This window comes from Chenopodium quinoa, unplaced genomic scaffold, assembly GCF_001683475.1.
Source record: "Chenopodium quinoa cultivar QQ74 unplaced genomic scaffold, ASM168347v1, whole genome shotgun sequence".
Taxonomy (NCBI): Eukaryota; Viridiplantae; Streptophyta; class Magnoliopsida; order Caryophyllales; family Amaranthaceae; genus Chenopodium; species Chenopodium quinoa.
Window position 1 is genome coordinate 530,155 of NW_018742931.1, and position 18,566 is coordinate 548,720.

The window sequence follows — 18,566 nt, forward strand, 5'->3', positions numbered from 1 at the left end:
TAAGCTCTATAACTTGCAACCCTTTTCTTCCTCTTAAACTCTGGATCACTAAAGCACCAAACTTTCGAATTCGAAAACGTTTTCGATTTCTTCAGCTTATTATCAAATTGATTCTCATAAAAATTATGATTGTTGTTATAAATATCATCATTGTTATGGTGATCTAAACTGTAACTTCTTCGATCATTCCAAGCATTCTTACTGCCACCGTGATAAAGATCAAGCTGCAAATTATTCGTCGTCGGCCCGTATGATGTTCGAGTATCGAATTCAGCAGCCATGGAAATTTCTGGGTTTTGTTGTGTGGTTGGGAAGAAGAAGAAGAAAACAGAGTATGAAGAGAGAGAAAAGTCTTTGTGTGTTTTTATTTGATGATCATGTTTTATAAAAGTTGGTTAGTGGGAAAAATAAGACTAAGTAGTATAAAAAAGGAAGCTAATTCCAGCATTTACGTGTTTTATTTTATGGGTTGGAAAAGATTTTATGTGTTAGTTTTATGCAATTATTGTTATCACAATTTTATTGTTTTTCTTACGTGACTTGGTCAAAGGTTGGTGAAGAATTTGTGAGGGTATTGTTGCGAATTTAGACTAGAACTAAAAAATAACATAAGACTAGAACTAAAAAAATGTTAGCCTAGTATTTATGATGATTTAGAAAGATTTGTGGAATATGATCTGAATTAGAGAAATTCTTCTTTGGATTTTGGCGACCGATTGTAGTTTTTGATGGCCCGCTTTTCCTTTTATAAATAGACCTGATAAAATTGACCCGACTTGAATTGACTTGAGTCTAATGATTTGATTTATTTCTAAATTTTAACCAAGATGAAATACTTTGAAGTTCGCATCAGCTAAAGTTAACTCGACCTATGATAAATCCATACCAAATTAACCCAAATCAATTTAGAAAATTAATGTAGCTCAAATTGATATGTCGTCTTTCAAAACAAATTTGATGCATGTCTTTCAAAAAAAAAAAAAAAAAAAGGAGAATTTGATGCATATCTGGAAGATACATAAAGAGGCTATGCAAATTATATCTTTTGATTGATAATAATGTTTATTTTTGGTTGTTATTTATCTTATATTTTGATAGATATAGTTTTTTAATGAATGATAATTATCTTTGGATTTTAGAATATTCTAAAATTTACATTTCCTATAGAAAGGGTTGTATATATTAACTTGTTATAAAGAGATTAATGAGTTAAATAAATTGGTAGCATAACCTAAGGAGGCATGTGCATAATCAGGAAGACAAACTACTCCATGAAAGATTAATATTCTTCATATCGTGTGTGTGTTTTATTTTTAATTTGCCAAATAAACTCAAACAACCACTGAACAAAGAGATTTAAGCATAGATTGTGAAATCCAAAAAAAAATAAAATTTAAAGTCTTCTTTACACATATCAAGTGGTCTTCTTGAGAACAAAGAAAACACATCAAAATTAATTGACAATAATGCTACAAATGACTTGAATAGATTTGACTTCTCCAATAGTTAAATGAAAAGTCTCCTCACACGAATATAAATTAACTTGGAGGTACACAACTCATACTCAAGTTGAAAGTCTTCTCACCTAAACATGACTCGACCTGAATTGACAAATTAAACTCATGTAAGTATCAATGACCTAATTGTTACCTATAATTACAAAAAAAAAAAAAAAAATGATTTTGCTATCTTTAAGTTATTCTTAATTAATTTTCCTTTTTCCACTGCAAGAGCAATCTAACTTAAAGTTTTTATTTGTCTTTGTTCCTTTCCACTTCTCATAGGCTAAGATCTTAATAGTCTTCAAAATAATTAGTTCATGGTCTATCATCAATGGTAATAGATGGTATGCCCTATTTCCCATTGTTTTCCTCAGGACCAGCTATTGGGGCTTTTTAATCTGGAATTTAAAGTCAATACAAAAAAAATTGAGTGAGCATGTATATTTTAAGTATAAGGCCATGTTCACTTCACCTTAAAAAAATAATATTAAGTAAAAATAATTTCAGATAGTAAAATTAATTTCAGTTCAGTAAAAATAAGTTCAGTTCAGTAAAAATCAGTAACTATAAAGAAGAAATATAATAGAAAATCGGTAAAAATAATTTCAGTTCAGTAAAAATAATTTCAGTTCAGCAAAAATAATTTCAATTCAGTAAAAATAATTTCAGTTCAACAAAAATAAGGTGAAGTGAACTGGACCTAAGTTGGTTGAGTCGGTGGTAAATTCAAAAAAATTAGAGCTATGTTGAGTTGTTGCTTGGGGATTGGGTTCAATACTCCTTCCCAAAACATAATTTTTCTTAAAAAATAAAATATATGATGATTTACAATTATGTAATTAAATATAAGTGAAATCATTAGTTTCTTACTTACTTTATAATATTACTTTATGAATTTATGGCTATAGAATGCAAATTATTTGAGATAAAAAAAAAAATGTAGGAGGTTTTTTTTTAAAAAAAAATACACTACATGAAAAGGGCAAATTGGCAACGGTTCAAACCCCCCCAAAGGCAACGGTTTTGAACCGTTGCGTATTTGAGGGTTGCCAAATCCCAAAATAATTGGCAACGGTTTTGAACCGTTGCCAACTCAAGCAATTGGAAACGGTTAACCGTTGCCAACTCAAGCAATTGGCAACGGTTAACCGTTGCCATTGACCAATTTTTTTTTTTTTTAAATAATTGGCAACGGTTAACCGTTGCCATTGACCCATTGGCAACGGTTAACCGTTGCCATTGACCATTTCTTTTTTTTTTTTTTTTTTTTTTTAAATAATTGGCAACGGTTAACCGTTGCCATTGACCATTTCATTTATTTATTTTTTTTTTTTTTAAATAATTGGCAACGGTAATCATTTTAGGTAATAATCTCAAAGGCAACATTTTAGGAGGTAATCATTTTTTTTTTTTTTTTTTTTTTCGGTAGGTAAGAAAGGGATATTATTACTAAAAGAAAAAAGGGCAAGCCCTCATAAAGTACAGCCGCACCGTGTCCTCATACACAAATAAATACGCTACGTGAAAAAAATACAAACCCCTCCAAACTTGGAGGTTACAAACAGCAACAAACCAGCAAACCATTCAAATCTAGCCAATTAATATAATTACAAGTTTCTTAATCTGAGTCAATGGTTAAACGAGCTAAACATCCCTTGATTCATATCTTCCACCTCGATGGTCTACGGGGTCATCAGACATCTGAAATTGATATTAAAAAAATGTAAGTAATTTTCTACACATAACAAATATAACTCCCATAAACTAATTAATACATATAAAATAACAGTGCAAATTATTTAGAAAAAAAAAATAAAATAAAAAAAATTAAAGGGGCTAAGACATACAGTACATAATACAAATTGCACATAACAATAGCCCTGACACACTCTCATAAGCCTAGCATAACAATAGCCCTGAGTAGCTATGAAAATGATTATAATTGTATAATGTATAAGTTACTAAAAGAGTTCTTAGAAAAAAAATTTGATGCTCTTCAAAAAGGCTAGTGGAATGTCTACTTAACTATATATTAGCAAAGTAAGCAAATTAGCCGATTCTGGAATATTTTGTCATGGTTCTTGCCAGATAGCTAGCAGCTCATACGCAAATATAATGGAAACCACATGAAGGTCTAAGCCGACTCCCTGTTTGTCGGACCAAGCCGAAACAACATATAATCTGTCAAATTACATGCAATAAAGTCATATCTCAGTGATCTGATAGAGGACATGGAATCCCTTCAGAAGTAGCAGAAAAAAAGATAAAACAACCAGCTGCGCACAATAAAGAAGCTTAAAAGAGTGGGTTTCTAGTGCAACACCTACTCCTACTGAAGCTTCAATCCAAACCCCAGGAATATACAAGTTCTAGCACAGTATGAACCCCAACAATAAGCCCAACAGACCTCTAGACGACTTGTCTAATCGATGTTAAAAACTATTCTTTAAACTATTCTCAGATCTCAATGTTTAGAATTAACTAACTATAATGTGTTATGATTATCATATTTATCTTCTAATTAAGAAGCCCCAAATCACCTTAATGAGCCCAACTGCCTTATCTACTCTACCCCCTGCTCCCTGATGATCTGATGATCTAACCTAATGGTCTGCTGGGTGCCTTATAACCTTATCAACGTAAATTAAAATGAAGTCAAGCAATATAGGAAAAGGAACACATAGGAATTAAGTGATGGTATGCTACTGAACTAAAAGCGGTAGGAAAGGAATGCAGACTCTGTTCGGTTCTACAGCCATAACCTGTAAGGCTGTAACCAGCAATAATCATGCCGAGAATAGTATTAGTGTAATGATCTAAAAGCTATCCTGAAAGATTAGAATCCTTCAATGAAAAAAAAAATAGTAATGATAATAATAATATATGCAAGTGTAATCTCAAGGAATACATTTAATGGCAAATGCAATTAAACAGTCCAAAAGTAAGTATCAACAGCTTACCTCCTGATTCAATTGACGCTGGATATCTTTTGCAGGTGAGCTATTGTCATTCGCAAAAAAAAGGCTCGTCCTGCCAGAGAAGTCCCATATGTGCAACTACACCAATGGAAATAAAAATCAGAAACAGCTTCATTTTGTGCTGAAAAGAGATAAATTAATATGATAACATCCTTACCAAATCTGCCTCAGTGTTGAATATTTTGCAAGCTCGTCTAAAGAGTTCAGCAGCATTGTCCTAATTAAAGCATTAAACAAAGAACCGTTTATACAAAGATAGCACATAGTTAACTAATTCATCCTCCCCCCTTCCCCCCCCCCCCCCCCCTAACCATTTATACAAAGAACGAACTCGAACAAAGACATGCTCATACAAGGTTTAATATTTAACCATTTTTCATGAAATTTGTTGCAAAACACTCCTTAAACATAGCATAACAACATGGAACAAACAATTTCAAGAATAATGGACCGAATTGAAAACTCCCAAATTCGAAATTTAGGGTTTTTTTGTTCGATTTTTCCCAATTTTGACCAAAAAAACTGTAAAATTATTTGACAAAATCTATAACCGAATGAAATATTAAAGACAAAAAATAACTTAACTTAACCTCTGGCCTCGTATTTCTCCTCCTCCTTTCCGCAATTCGTACCCCAAAAACCCCAAAAAAATAAGGGGAGAAAGACGAGAAATAAGGGGAAGGAGAAACAGAAGGGGAAGGAGAAACGGGAAGGAGAAACAGAAGAGGAAGGAGAAACGGGAAGGAGAAACAGAAGGGGAAGGAGAAGAGAAAGAGATTCAGAAAAACAGGGGGAATGGGGGAAGGACAAGAGAAAGAGAGCGAAGGAGAGGAGAGTACATGTTGGATTTTTTTTTTTTAAATTGGCAAAACCGTACAGTGTTGGCAACGGTTGTTGCCAACCTCTACCCCTTTTTTTTTTTTAATAATTTAATCAATTGGCAACGGTTAACCGTTGTCAATTTAAAAAAAAAAAAAAAGGGGTAGAGTTGGCAACGGTTTACATGAACCGTTGCCATAGGGGGGTTGCCTATTTCTATTTTTCTACTAGTGATAGCACAGGACCCTAAAAAAGTTTAAGACAATCCTGATTTTCCTTACATATCTAGTACATGCACATGTTATTAGTTCTTTTTAATTTTCTAAGACCATGGACAATTTAGAAATTTAACATATGAGGAGATCCTCACTAACTTCTTGACTAAAGCAGTTGAGTAGCTCTCCTACAATAGCCCTTCTCCTTACCATAGAAAATGAAAAGGTTCTCTCCATTATAGGGATGATATCAAGATCCATATAATAGTTGCGAGGATAGGAAAAAAATCTTTACTTGTTAAGGTTATAGCGTTAGGTTTGATCACCTCTACCTCAAAACAGACACGATATAATACTTAGGTTGCACAAAAACGGATACTAACATGAATACGGATACAAAACGAATACGGGAAAACGTCTATTTCAAAATAAGGGATACGGTATGGGATGTTAAAATACATATAATATATTTAAAAAAAAAAGAATTTGACCATATATTTGTCATTTTGTCCTCTCATTAGATTATACTGTATCATATTAACAATGAGCTATATATGAAGGCACCCATATTATTTAACAATTACCTTATATATCTTACTTTACTTAAATTTTCTCAGTAAAAACAAAGTTGAACAGATAGGATACGGTCTGAGACGTATCGTCATGTGTTCCACGAGTGTAGGTGTCTGATACGAATGTCTGGCACAAATACGACAATTGGATGAAGTATCCATGTAATAACACAACATTATACAACATGACACAAGTACACAACAAAACCCATGCCCCAACTCCATCATGCTTTCCACAAAAAGCTACACAACACATCAACCCAATCAAGAGATAATTAAAAACCCAACAATGAAGAAGCCCAAACCTTCCAAATTCCCAACACCCTCCAAAACCCGAACCGAAAAGAAAGCAGGCCGGGTAAAAGCCCCATTGAAGGGACAAGCTTAAGCAAAAGAAAGAATAGCAAAACCCTAATATAAATACACTTGGAACATCGGCAATTGGTTGTCGTTCCTTGTTTCAAATATAAAAGCTTCCTTTTTTCTCTCTCCTTCACTCTCTTCAGATCCTGTTAGAGTTCCTCCACGGCTCTAACCCTAGTTCTTTCTTTCGCTGTTCTCCGCTTTTCAATCTCCTTTTCGCTCTATTTTTCCCCTGTTTTCAAGTAAGTTTCTTCTCCTTTTTTTCGTTTTATTCATCTGTTTATCTTTTGTTAATTGCTGCTGAATTTTTCGCGATTTTTTTTGTTCGTTTTGTTATAGATTTAGTTGATTTCTGTGGTGTAAATTGTGTTTTTGATTTAAATGCTTGATTTGTTCCTTATTCTGCGTTTTGTGAGGTGACTAATGTAATAATGATGTTGAATTTATCAACAATATTGTGTAATTGGGTTATCCTATTGTTTCTGTCTTCTCTGTTGTATTTTGTTTAGATTTGATTTTGTTTTTAGGTTTGTGTGTTAAAAATTTGCTATTTTGATTATTAATATTGTTGGCTGCACTTTTTTCGTCTTAGAATGCTTGATATTTTGATATACCCGGATTTGATCTATAATTTGTAAGAAAATGAGGGTTATTTTGGATAAAAAGCTCGAATCTTTCCGATAAATTTACTTGTTTCCGTAAAATTGCAAAGATTTTGTGCATTGAAGATGATTGTAGAAATTATAGGGAGGGATTATCAACGTTGGCTACTCTTGATTTGTAGTCTTTGCGAAATAATGCTAGAATTAGCGGCTGTTTATTGGTGATTTTTTTATCAAATATTTTGACTTTGCCGCTTTTGATTTTTGGAATTCAATTGTGTTGTTACTGAATTTATGCTTTGAGCGAGTTTGCAATGCTTAATTTGTGTTTGGGGAATCTGATTGTATGTTCGTGATTGCAGTCATGGCAGGAGTTGCACCCGAAGGTTCTCAGTATGATGCTCGTCAGTACGACAACAAAATGAGTGAATTGTAAGTTATTTGCTTGTCTGTAATATGTGATCTGTACAAGTTTTTTGATTTTCTTGGTATATTGATTTCCGTCTTGCCTATGATGATAAAGGCTTTCCGAGGAAGGAAGCGATTTCTTCACCTCATATGATGAGGTTTATGAAAGCTTTGATAAGATGGGTTTGAAAGAGAACCTTCTCAGAGGAATCTATGCTTATGGTAAATTTAAAGACTTAATTACTTGAAGTTGAAATTATGTGTTTACTTTGTCCTTTGGGTAATTTGTATTGATGTCTGCTGTCAGGTTTTGAGAAACCTTCTGCAATTCAACAAAGGGGAATCGTTCCCTTCTGTAAGGGTCTTGATGTGATCCAGCAAGCCCAATCTGGTACTGGAAAGACCGCCACTTTCTGCTCTGGAATCCTGGAGCAGCTGGATTACGAATTACTGGAATGCCAAGCTCTTGTGCTTGCTCCTACTAGGGAGCTTGCTCAGCAAATTGAGAAGGTTATGAGGGCCCTTGGTGACTATTTGGGCGTGAAGGTGCATGCCTGTGTTGGAGGAACCAGTGTTCGTGAGGATCAAAGAATCCTTGCTGCTGGGGTACACGTGGTTGTTGGTACCCCCGGTCGTGTCTTTGACATGTTGCGAAGACAATCACTTCGTGCCAATCAAATTAAGATGTTTGTTTTGGATGAAGCTGATGAAATGCTTTCTCGTGGTTTCAAGGATCAGGTATGCATACATATTAAATCTACGTAATGCCTTTGTGTTTTTTGCACTTCCTAGTTGTGATAAGTTGGTGTTGTATATTAGCCATTTTGGCTCTATGAAAGTTGAGAAGTTGGGTTAAATTATGTCTGATAACCTTTGGTTAATTTTGTGTATTGGTTACTAGTTTATGGTGCTTGTTCTAGATGTGTGGTGCATCACTTGTATGTCGAAATAGGTGATTTATGCCCCTTATTATTGCTGAAAAAGGATAGTTGCTTGGTTGGTCCTCGCTTTTGTGTGTAAGATAACTTGGCTAGAGTTTTGGGCAGAAGTAATCTGTCTTGCATCCTCTGAGGCTAGGTATTGTTACTTTTTCAGTTGATACACTTGAATACCTCAATATGAGCGAATGTAGCTGCTGTTTTTTGCATCTTTATGAGAAAGTCACGGTCTTTTTACTACTGCTTTTGTTACTTAATGATGGATGTTTCTTGATTAATTTTGTAGTTACTGCTGTAGTTGATTTGTAGGGGAAACCAATTTTGTGGATTAGTGGAACTAATTTCTTATTGTGCTACAGATTTATGACATCTTCCAGCAACTACCACCAAAGATCCAAGTGGGTGTATTTTCTGCAACTATGCCCCCAGAGGCTCTTGAAATCACCAGGAAGTTCATGAACAAACCTGTGAGGATTCTTGTGAAGCGTGATGAGCTCACTCTTGAGGGTATCAAGCAGTTTTACGTGAATGTTGACAAGGAAGACTGGAAGCTTGATACTCTTTGTGATCTGTACGAAACCTTGGCGATTACCCAAAGTGTCATCTTCGTAAACACCAGGAGGAAGGTCGACTGGTTGACCGACCAGATGAGAGCCCGTGATCACACCGTTTCAGCCACTCATGGAGACATGGACCAGAACACTAGGGACATCATTATGAGGGAGTTCCGTTCTGGGTCCTCCCGTGTCCTCATTACCACCGATCTTCTTGCTCGTGGTATTGATGTGCAGCAAGTCTCCCTTGTGATCAATTATGATTTACCAACTCAACCAGAGAACTACCTGCACAGGATAGGACGTAGTGGACGATTCGGAAGGAAGGGTGTTGCCATCAATTTTGTGACCAGCGACGATGACAAGATGCTCTTTGACATCCAGAAATTCTACAATGTCACAGTTGAGGAGCTTCCTGCTAATGTCGCCGATCTTATCTGATGACCTGAGGGCTGATATTTTGTTTGTGTTTTTAGGGAAGGTGTTTTGTCTGTCCAATTAGTAAAGATTCCATTTGGACAACGTGGTGTTTATTGGATGATAATTATTTATCGGATGACAGTTCACAGCTATCAGTTTTATTACTATGCGTTTCATATTTTCTTCCTTTATTTGGGAACATCACTAACCACGCTGTGGGTGTCCCAGCTTAAATTTTTGTAGGAGACAGTTTAATGTACTTTTGTATTTTAGGTTAAGAAGAGTTTTTTTCACCTCTGGGCACATTTGCTGATCTTTATTTTCGCTGGTTTTAGTTTTACTGTCATCAATTATTCGATTATGTGTTTCTAGTCTTGCTAGTTGCTACTGTACTGTGATTTGGGTTCTATATACTAGTAGAAGCTCTTTTAGGTTATCGTATTTGGTTAGAAATGATGCGTACGAAACTCATCTACTCGAGTCTTCCAATTACAACAATTTCCATGTTATAACGTTAGTACGAAACTTAGCATACAAATTGATCAAAGGGGCCGATTTCTCTCTGAAGTTAAACTACTAGCAAATATCAATAACCATTGCAATTAGAAGGAAAATTTGACAAAATAATGATACCAATTTAGCTCTATATGATGTTATAATTGGTTTGTGAACCGACTCATAATTGTGTTTTTAAGGAGGTTGTGAAACGGTGAACACTTTGTCAAGGTCATTGTTCCTATCTTTAAAATATCAGTAACAGATTCCTACCCCAAAGGATGGGGTGCAATTTTTTGTAAGCATTTGAGCACTAACCACCTCAATCAAACCCCACTTCTTAGTTGTGTTGTCTTGTAAGAGAAATCCTTTTACTTTTATTTTCTTTTTATTTGATGGAAGTAATTGAACAAAAAGGAAATTTTAAAATACATAACCAATTGAAACTCTAAGGGTGTGTTTGGTTCATCAAGTTGGAATGAATTGGTATAAAATCTCATATTAGAAAGACATGAATTTTAAAACCCATACTAGTCCAATGTTGTTTGGTTTTATCGTTGGAATAAATTCTATCCTTCATTGATAGAATGAATTGTGAATCTTAGGGGGAGGGATGTGTATGGGATTCTATGGGTATGAGATTCCATTACTAAAAACCTCAACCAAACAAAAACTTAGAATGAATTCTAACTCCTTTCTAATCCATTCCAAATGATTCAACCAAACGACCCCCTTAAGTGCTTAAGTTGAATGTAGAACATTTTATTAACGCTACCTATTGTAGACGGGAAAGTTGTAATTAAAAAAGAGTAAAGAAAAAAAAGTATAAAAGTCAACATTGTAAGACATATCAAACGTCCAGATAGGATTAAACAAAAAATAACTATTTATCTTTTTGAAAAGAATCCTAAAACGAGTTGAATACAAACTAGTTGAAGAAACTTAAAATCATTGCCCACATTATGAAATTAACTTACTTAAGAAAATTAATCCTTTTTTTTTTCTTTTTTTCTTTCCATAAATAATGGGAAAATTATAATTTTAAAAGGAATTAAATAATAATAATAATAAAATAATAATATAAATAAGTGGGAGGTATTACCCTAGGTACCCTTTCATTGGTAAACAATTGTCCTCGAATTTTCGGAAAAAAAGGCTTCAGCTTTCTCTTTCTCTCTCCTCCTCAGATCCGGTTAGAGTTCCTACACGGCTCTAACCCTAACTCCAATCAACACTCTCGATTTTTCGGTTCGTCTCACTTTCAATCATCATCAATTTCAAGTATGCTTCTTCATCTGATTCTTAATTTTACGCTAATTTGTTAGATTTTCTCCTCTTTTTCTTCAATTTTGATGTTGTTGGTTTAGCTGTATTTTTGGCGATTGTGTGAGATCTGCGGTTTGAGATCCGTTAATGTTTCAATCTTTTTGTTGATTTGATGTTTGATGCGTTTTGTATCGTATAAATTAGCTGAATTATAAATGAATTTGTGATTTGATGCTGTTGCTTGATGAAATTGACGATCTTTTAGGGAGGAATTAAAGTTGAATTGTGATCGATTTACTTGATTTGTTTTTTATTTTTGCTGATTGATTTTTCTTCTATCTATTGAATGTCGGAATTGTTGGTAATTATATTCATATTGTGCTGATAACATGGAATTTTGTATGATTGCTGTGTTGCGGAGTTCAAATTTTCTTACCAGCATAGCTTAGCTTAGCTTGATTGTGCAACGATTCATATCTCCTGTTCTGCATCGTTGCGTAGTGATTCGGAATTAGTATTGATGATGCATCGCTGTGTAGTGAATCAGACTTAGGGCCGAGGAGGTTTTTTGGTCTCAAGTTTGAATCTTTCTTTTATCTATACAAATTTGGACAGTCGGACAAGATGATATGATATCTTAGATCTTTGGAAATAAATGTCAATGGTTGTGTCAAGCCTTTATGATAAAGGATGTAGAGTGATTTCATTGTGAAGCCCTCTGTAATAATCCCTTAAGTTAGACATCCTAAAATCCAATCATAATTTATTTTTCTTTTAAAGATGATAACTTATTCGAGACTTCTCAAATTAGTACGTTCTTTTTTGTATGATATTTATCTTTGAAAGGGAGGCTACATTTATTCTTTTATAAATCAAGAATAAAGCACATGGCTTTGATATTATCATCAAGGGGCTAGTATCTTGTATCTATCCCACATACTTGAGCAGTAATCAGGAGTTCATGTAAATGAGCTTTGATAATGTCTGGAATCTTTTTATGTTTATTTTTTAAGTGTTGTAATCAGTTTGCTTTTTTCTATGTATTAATGGGCTTTGGTTTTACATTATGCAGTCATGGCTGGAGCTGCTCCTGAAGGTTCTCAGTTTGATCCTCGTCAGTATGACACCAAAATGACTGAAATGTAAGTTTGTCCACCTCCCTCCTTTCTGAAGTCATACTCCCAATTCACTTGCACTTGATCATTTAGTAAATAAGGACGTGCTTTTAAATCTATATTTTGTATGTGGGAATAGCTTTTTGCTCTTTCTTTTTCTAACTTCCTTTAATCCTATGATGAAGGCTTTCTGAGGAAGGAAATGATTTCTTCACTTCATATGATGAGGTTCATGATAGCTTTGATAAGATGGGTTTGAAAGAGAACCTCCTCAGAGGAATCTATGCTTATGGTAAATTTTAAAGATGCAATTACTTTAAATTGAAATTATGTGTTTACTCTGTCCCTTAGTTAATTTGTATTGATGTCTAATGTCAGGTTTTGAGAAACCTTCAGCGATTCAACAAAGGGGAATTGTCCCCTTCTGTAAGGGTCTTGATGTGATTCAGCAAGCCCAATCTGGTACTGGAAAGACTGCCACTTTTTGCTCTGGGATCCTGGAGCAACTGGATTATGAATTATTGGAATGCCAAGCTCTTGTGCTTGCTCCTACTAGGGAGCTTGCTCAGCAAATTGAGAAGGTTATGAGGGCTCTTGGTGACTATTTGGGTGTGAAGGTACATGCTTGTGTTGGTGGAACAAGTGTTCGTGAGGATCAAAGAATCCTTGCTGCAGGAGTACATGTGGTTGTTGGTACCCCTGGTCGTGTCTTTGACATGTTGCGTAGACAGTCCCTTCGTGCAAATAACATCAAGATGTTTGTTCTGGATGAGGCTGATGAAATGCTTTCTCGAGGTTTCAAAGACCAGGTACGCTGCACATTATATTTGTTTATTCATTTGCAATTAGGTTTTCTGCCTTGCAAATTTAATGAGACTGTTTATGTTTTGTCCTGCCTATTTCTATGTATTATAATCATGCACATATATGAATGTTTCTTGTAATTGATGAATAACTATATAGGTTACTATTCTGCAGTTATTTCTTTTTACAAATTACAATGCTTAATTGCTTCATAAAGTACTATAAGTGGAGCTGCAAATAACTCCTATTCTTCTTTCCACCTCAATCAACCATTATAGATCCTTGCCTATCTGGCATGGGTATAGACGCTTGTCACTTCTTTTTAGGCTAAATAATGATTTTAGTTTCATGAAGTACTTAAGTCTAACACTTGGACACTCGGTCAGTACCTTGTCTCTAAGAATCATAGAGCCTAGTGCCCCCATTTCCCAGTCTTACCTGTTGGGTGGTGTGTGTTTAAAAGCTGGATATACTTTCAAATGTTTTTATTTTATTTTTTAATTTTTGTGTTGGCCTTTTGGATATGATGTGGTTTGTTCTCTACTTTAGTTATGTCGAGTATTAATTTTTAGGTTTTGATTACTGTTGGGGGGTTGGAGTGGTGGTGGTGAAACTTGGTGGGAAGGCTTATTTCATTCTTCTCTTTCGATGCAGTCTTATGTTTACACTATATGAACTGTGCTGTATCTTTTTTACCATAAGTGGCAATCAGAAATGGATGACTATTAGGGTGAGGCTTTGAGGGATTGAGGGAAGTGGTTGGAGTGTTTAATTACTGATTTTTTATTAGAATGTTTGCATGGTGGTGTTTTAATGCACCTTTTAATTTTTTTTTTATGGTTTTTTAATTTATGTGTTCTTTTGAAAGTTATTTCTCTGTTGGATCTTTGTGGATATGCTTAACAAATTCTGGCTGGTTATATGGGATGGCATTGAAATTTGGTGTCATGTTAACAGGCTTACAGCACTGCTATAGATGTTCTTGTTGTGTGCTATGCTGTATTCAGTGTGTTGCCTTGTTTATTGGTGCCATTTTGCATTGGAGGCAAACCTTGGTAGTGTTCTGTTTGAATACATTATTGTCCTATTACTAACCTGGTTAGAATGATTGGTAGAATTTATTTGTGCGGTTAGTCTTTCCTGTTTGAAGAGCTTGGTGGTTCTACTATAGTCATGTTTATATGTTTTTGTTTGTGCGAATGCACAAAAGAATCCAGTGGGTTTGGAGGCATTCAGCTGTAGTAGTTACTCTATATTAGTTTAGATAGATATATTTCAAATAATGATCTACTCCCTCCATACCATAAAAATTGACACATGCCAATGTACTACTTTGACCTTAGATACATATAATTAAATATTAGTAAAAAATAAAAAAAAAGTCGATAATATGAAACTTAATACTACCCCTCCGGTCTTTATTATCTGCAACATTTACTATTTTTGGCCGCCCACATTATGTGCAACAATTCATTTTTTTCCATTTTCAGTAACTTTTTTGTAAAATGACCAAAATGCCCTCACTAAAAAATTAAAAAAACTGGTTATGAGGTTAATTGAACAACCTTTTTAATCTAATCTAAAATCATTAACCTAATTCTACCCACCCCATTTACTCATCTCCTCGTCTACCCGCCACCCATTCATCTCTTTCTTCAACCTCTCTTTCAACCTTTCACCCTCTTCATCTCTTTCAACCTCTTCATCCCTCCTCCCTCACGAGTCACGACCACCGCCCCTCCCACCACCATTCTCTCTCCTCCTTCACGACCACCTTCCATCCCACCACCGTCTTTCTCCTCCATATGGCCACGGCCCTTAGCTCCCACCACCGACGAACGATCCTCTTCATCTCTCCTCCCTCACAAGTTTCAGTTGAAGATGATGTGCAATTAACGATAATATATAGGAAGATGATGTGCGATCCAGATTCATTTTATCGTTTTTTTCAATTTTGTACTCTTTTCGTTTTTTTGGGTGATTTATGTTCGAATATTCTGGGTTTTGTTCGATTTTCTGGGTTTTGATTTCGATTTTTTGGGTTTTGATTTCGATTTTCTGAGTTTTGATTTTCTGGATTTTGATTTCAATTTTCTGGGTTTTGATTTCGATTTTCTGGGTTTTGATTTTGATTTTCTGGGTTTTGATTTCCATTGAAGGTGATGACGATGGTCGGATTTCTGGGTTAGGGTTTTAGGGCATGGGTTTTGGGTTTTATTGAAGGTGATGATGGTGACAATTTCTGGGTTAGGTTTCTAGGGCGTGGGTTTTAGGTGTTTTGGGTAACAATTTCTGGGTTTTTGGGTTTGGGATTTCTGGGTTAGAATTTGGGTTTTTAGGTTAGGGAGGGGGCTGCTGGAAAAAGGAGGGAAAGATGGGGGAGGGGGCTGCCGAAAAAGGGAGGGGAAGACGAATGAGGGGGCTGCCAGAAAAGGGTGGAGTTGCCGGAAAGTTGCTGTCATGGATGAAGGTGGAGGGGAAGAGGGCAGCCATGAATGAAGGTAGAGGGGAAGGGGAAGGGGAAGACAACCATTAATTAGATACTCTCTCCTCCTAATCACATGAATAAAATACACTAATTGTAATCATCAAATTTTGTCTCGTGAACCGCAAACCCTCTGAAAGTTGCAGATAATAAAGACCGGAGGTAGTATTAATACCTATCTAACAACATATTTAATGATAAAATTTATTTTTAATATGTCTCTAAAAACTATGGTCAAAGTTAATATATGAAAATTGAAAAAAGTCCAACGTGTCAATTATTCTAGGATGGAGGGAGTAATATGGAATATTGGGGAAATAGTTAATGAGGAGTTTTCTATGTGTGCTTGCTACATGTGTGTTGTTATTCGGGGGTTCTTACTGCCACATCCGTCCTTACCTGTGTGGGTCTGCGGGAGTGGGGTCACTTGTAAATTTGTCTATGCAGTATTTGGGACTTGGCTAATGTCTTACACTCTTATTTTTCTAAATTGCTGTGGGTTAAATGTGTTACTATTGGTACTTATTTCTTTGTTTTTCCTCCACAGATCTATGACATTTTCCAGCAATTACCCCCTAAGATCCAGGTGGGAGTTTTCTCTGCTACTATGCCTCCTGAGGCCCTTGAGATCACCAGAAAGTTCATGAACAAGCCTGTGAGGATTCTTGTGAAGCGAGATGAGCTCACCCTTGAAGGTATCAAGCAGTTCTATGTGAATGTTGACAAGGAAGAATGGAAACTCGACACTCTTTGTGATCTGTATGAAACCTTGGCAATCACCCAAAGTGTCATTTTTGTGAACACCAGGAGGAAAGTTGACTGGTTGACCGACCAAATGAGAGCTCGTGATCACACCGTGTCTGCCACACACGGAGACATGGACCAGAATACTAGGGACATAATTATGCGTGAATTTCGCTCTGGTTCATCTCGTGTCCTCATTACCACTGATCTTCTCGCTCGTGGTATTGATGTGCAGCAAGTTTCTTTGGTGATCAATTATGATTTGCCGACTCAACCAGAGAACTATCTTCACAGGATTGGACGAAGTGGACGTTTTGGAAGAAAGGGTGTTGCCATCAATTTTGTGACCAGCGCTGATGATAGAATGCTCTTTGATATCCAGAAATTCTACAACGTGGTGATTGAGGAGCTCCCTGCCAATGTTGCGGATCTTATATGATAAGTACAAGTTATCACTTTGTTTGTGTTTTGAGGTAAGATGTTTTGTCTGCCAGCTTACTAAAGATTTGGGTAAGTTACTGTGTGTTGTCTTTTCCTTTTTTTCTCTATTCTGGGAACATCACTAAATTGTGTTGTGGATGCCCCAGGTTAAAATTTTGTAGGAGCATAGAGACAAGTTTAAATTATACTCTTTATCGTATTTGGCTCAAGGATCGTGTCCTCTGTTGCCCTGTTGCCATATATGCTGATCGTTCTGGCATGATTTTGGTTTTGCTTGTAACTCTGCATTTCTGCATGCCCGTGAGCCAAACTATTGGCAGATGGATTGGTTAGGCATATTCTTTGGCTAAAATTAAGAAACCTGACACCTTTTCTACGAGCCTGAATTGTTATTAGTTATTTGTATCTGGAAGACAATCTATTCTTTGACAACACAATAACGGTACATTCACTGTACCATTTACCTTTATTACGCCATTTACTTCCATTTTTATCTTTTCACATTCGGCTTAATCTAACCATCTGCTTCCATATAACCTCCTTTCCTTGTACCATTTACTTGTTTATTTTGCTGCTTCCTATAACCCTGATTTATTGTCTTCATGTCATTTCATCATCATTACAGTGTGCATTCTTGGATTGAAGGCAAAGAGGAAGATGGCCTGTTGAGAGGATGTGGTGTTATAGTGACGAGGGAAGGGGGGGGGGGGGGGTGGAGGGATTTTTACCCTTCTAATGGGGTTTATAGCTCCACCACCCACCTACCCCCCTAGGGTGATAACCTCCACGAGGAGGGTAATGTCCTTTCTGTCAATTATCATCACATCGTTTCATCATCCACTTCTTGTTTTAAAAATGATTGCCTCCTTATTGACGAGGAAGAGGGGTGGACTTTACCCTTCAAACAAGGGCTATAGTTCCCCACCCCAACCTCTAGGGCTATCCCTTTCCTTTCCCATCTGAAGTATTCCGTATGCCCTAAACTACATAGTCTTGATTAGTTTAGAGAGTCTAATCTACAGATTAGTGTGAGGAGATTCACGGAATTAGTTATTACGTGTATTGGATAGTTGTACCTTATTGTGTAATTGGTAGATCCATGCTTCATCAATGTTAAAATTTTGAGACTATGCACTTGTGCTTGTGAGATAAATAAAAATTAAAGCAATGTTGCCCGCGATCGGCGTAGCCAAATCTTAACATGCACTCTGTATTTGATATCTCCAGGTTGAAAGTTGCCATAGCATCATCTAAGGTTGTTCAAACCTGTTCGAAAAATAGGTAGGTTGAATTGATAAAATTTTTGAATTGGGTATAGAAACAACTATCATTTGGGAAAAAATTGGGTACTTGTATAACTTTTTCTTGCTTTTTTCTCTTGTATAACTTCTAAAAAACCTACTTCTAAATAGCCAAAATTACTGCATAGTTCGAACAAATATAGGTTTTGTGTTGGTAAATGATAGAGATCATGTGGTATTATTATTGGCAATGTATGTTGGATGAATAACTTGAATCTCTATATATTTGTGTTTAGATCAAATAATAATAAATAATAGAAGTACTATTTAGTTCCCAAAACCTGTCAAATTGGATGCATCAATACATGGACATTGGATAATCCAATTTTAGTGTCTAACTCGTGAACTCAACCTATGCACAGCTCTATATCTAGATGAGGCATAAACAACTCAAATCATTCTTTGGCATACAACTTCCCTTCCAATTCGAAATTATCATTTGCAAATTTATTGATCTTAAAAATTACATTTCGCGGTAAAAGGAAGTGTTTATGGTTAAAGGTCTCTATATTACACTATATATTGTTAATTGATACTACTTATA

General features: G+C 35.5%; 2 protein-coding genes and 1 long non-coding RNA gene across 5 annotated transcripts; 2 read left to right on the forward strand and 1 right to left on the reverse strand.

Moving 5' to 3' along the window:
• Nucleotides 1-2,926: 2,926 nt before the first annotated feature.
• On the reverse strand, nt 2,927-5,255 carry LOC110728365. Its single transcript, XR_002512674.1, has 3 exons — nt 4,638-5,255; nt 4,463-4,558; nt 2,927-3,203 (listed from the first exon to the last, which is right to left on the reverse strand). It is a non-coding gene; the product is annotated as an uncharacterized LOC110728365 (long non-coding RNA).
• Nucleotides 5,256-6,521: 1,266 nt separating this feature from the next.
• Nucleotides 6,522-9,731, forward strand: LOC110728390 (eukaryotic initiation factor 4A-9-like). Its single transcript, XM_021908039.1, has 5 exons — nt 6,522-6,691; nt 7,414-7,483; nt 7,575-7,681; nt 7,767-8,197; nt 8,757-9,731. Exons 2-5 carry the CDS (start codon nt 7,416-7,418, stop codon nt 9,390-9,392), a joined length of 1,242 nt encoding a protein of 413 aa, XP_021763731.1. The 5' UTR covers nt 6,522-6,691; nt 7,414-7,415; the 3' UTR covers nt 9,393-9,731.
• Nucleotides 9,732-10,967: 1,236 nt separating this feature from the next.
• On the forward strand, nt 10,968-18,160 carry LOC110728391 (eukaryotic initiation factor 4A-9). 3 transcript variants are annotated; one of them, XM_021908042.1, is made up of 6 exons: nt 10,968-11,147; nt 12,205-12,274; nt 12,433-12,539; nt 12,626-13,056; nt 16,084-16,753; nt 17,949-18,160. In XM_021908042.1, the coding sequence occupies exons 2-5, from the start codon at nt 12,207-12,209 to the stop codon at nt 16,717-16,719; spliced, it is 1,242 nt and encodes a 413-aa protein (XP_021763734.1). In that variant the 5' UTR covers nt 10,968-11,147; nt 12,205-12,206; the 3' UTR covers nt 16,720-16,753; nt 17,949-18,160. The 3 variants fall into 3 exon arrangements, with proteins under 3 accessions (XP_021763734.1, XP_021763733.1, XP_021763732.1); XM_021908041.1 differs by lacking the exon at nt 17,949-18,160 and adding an exon at nt 16,868-17,222; XM_021908040.1 differs by lacking the exon at nt 17,949-18,160 and having other exon boundaries at nt 16,084-17,208.
• The last annotated feature ends 406 nt before the right edge of the window (nt 18,161-18,566 follow it).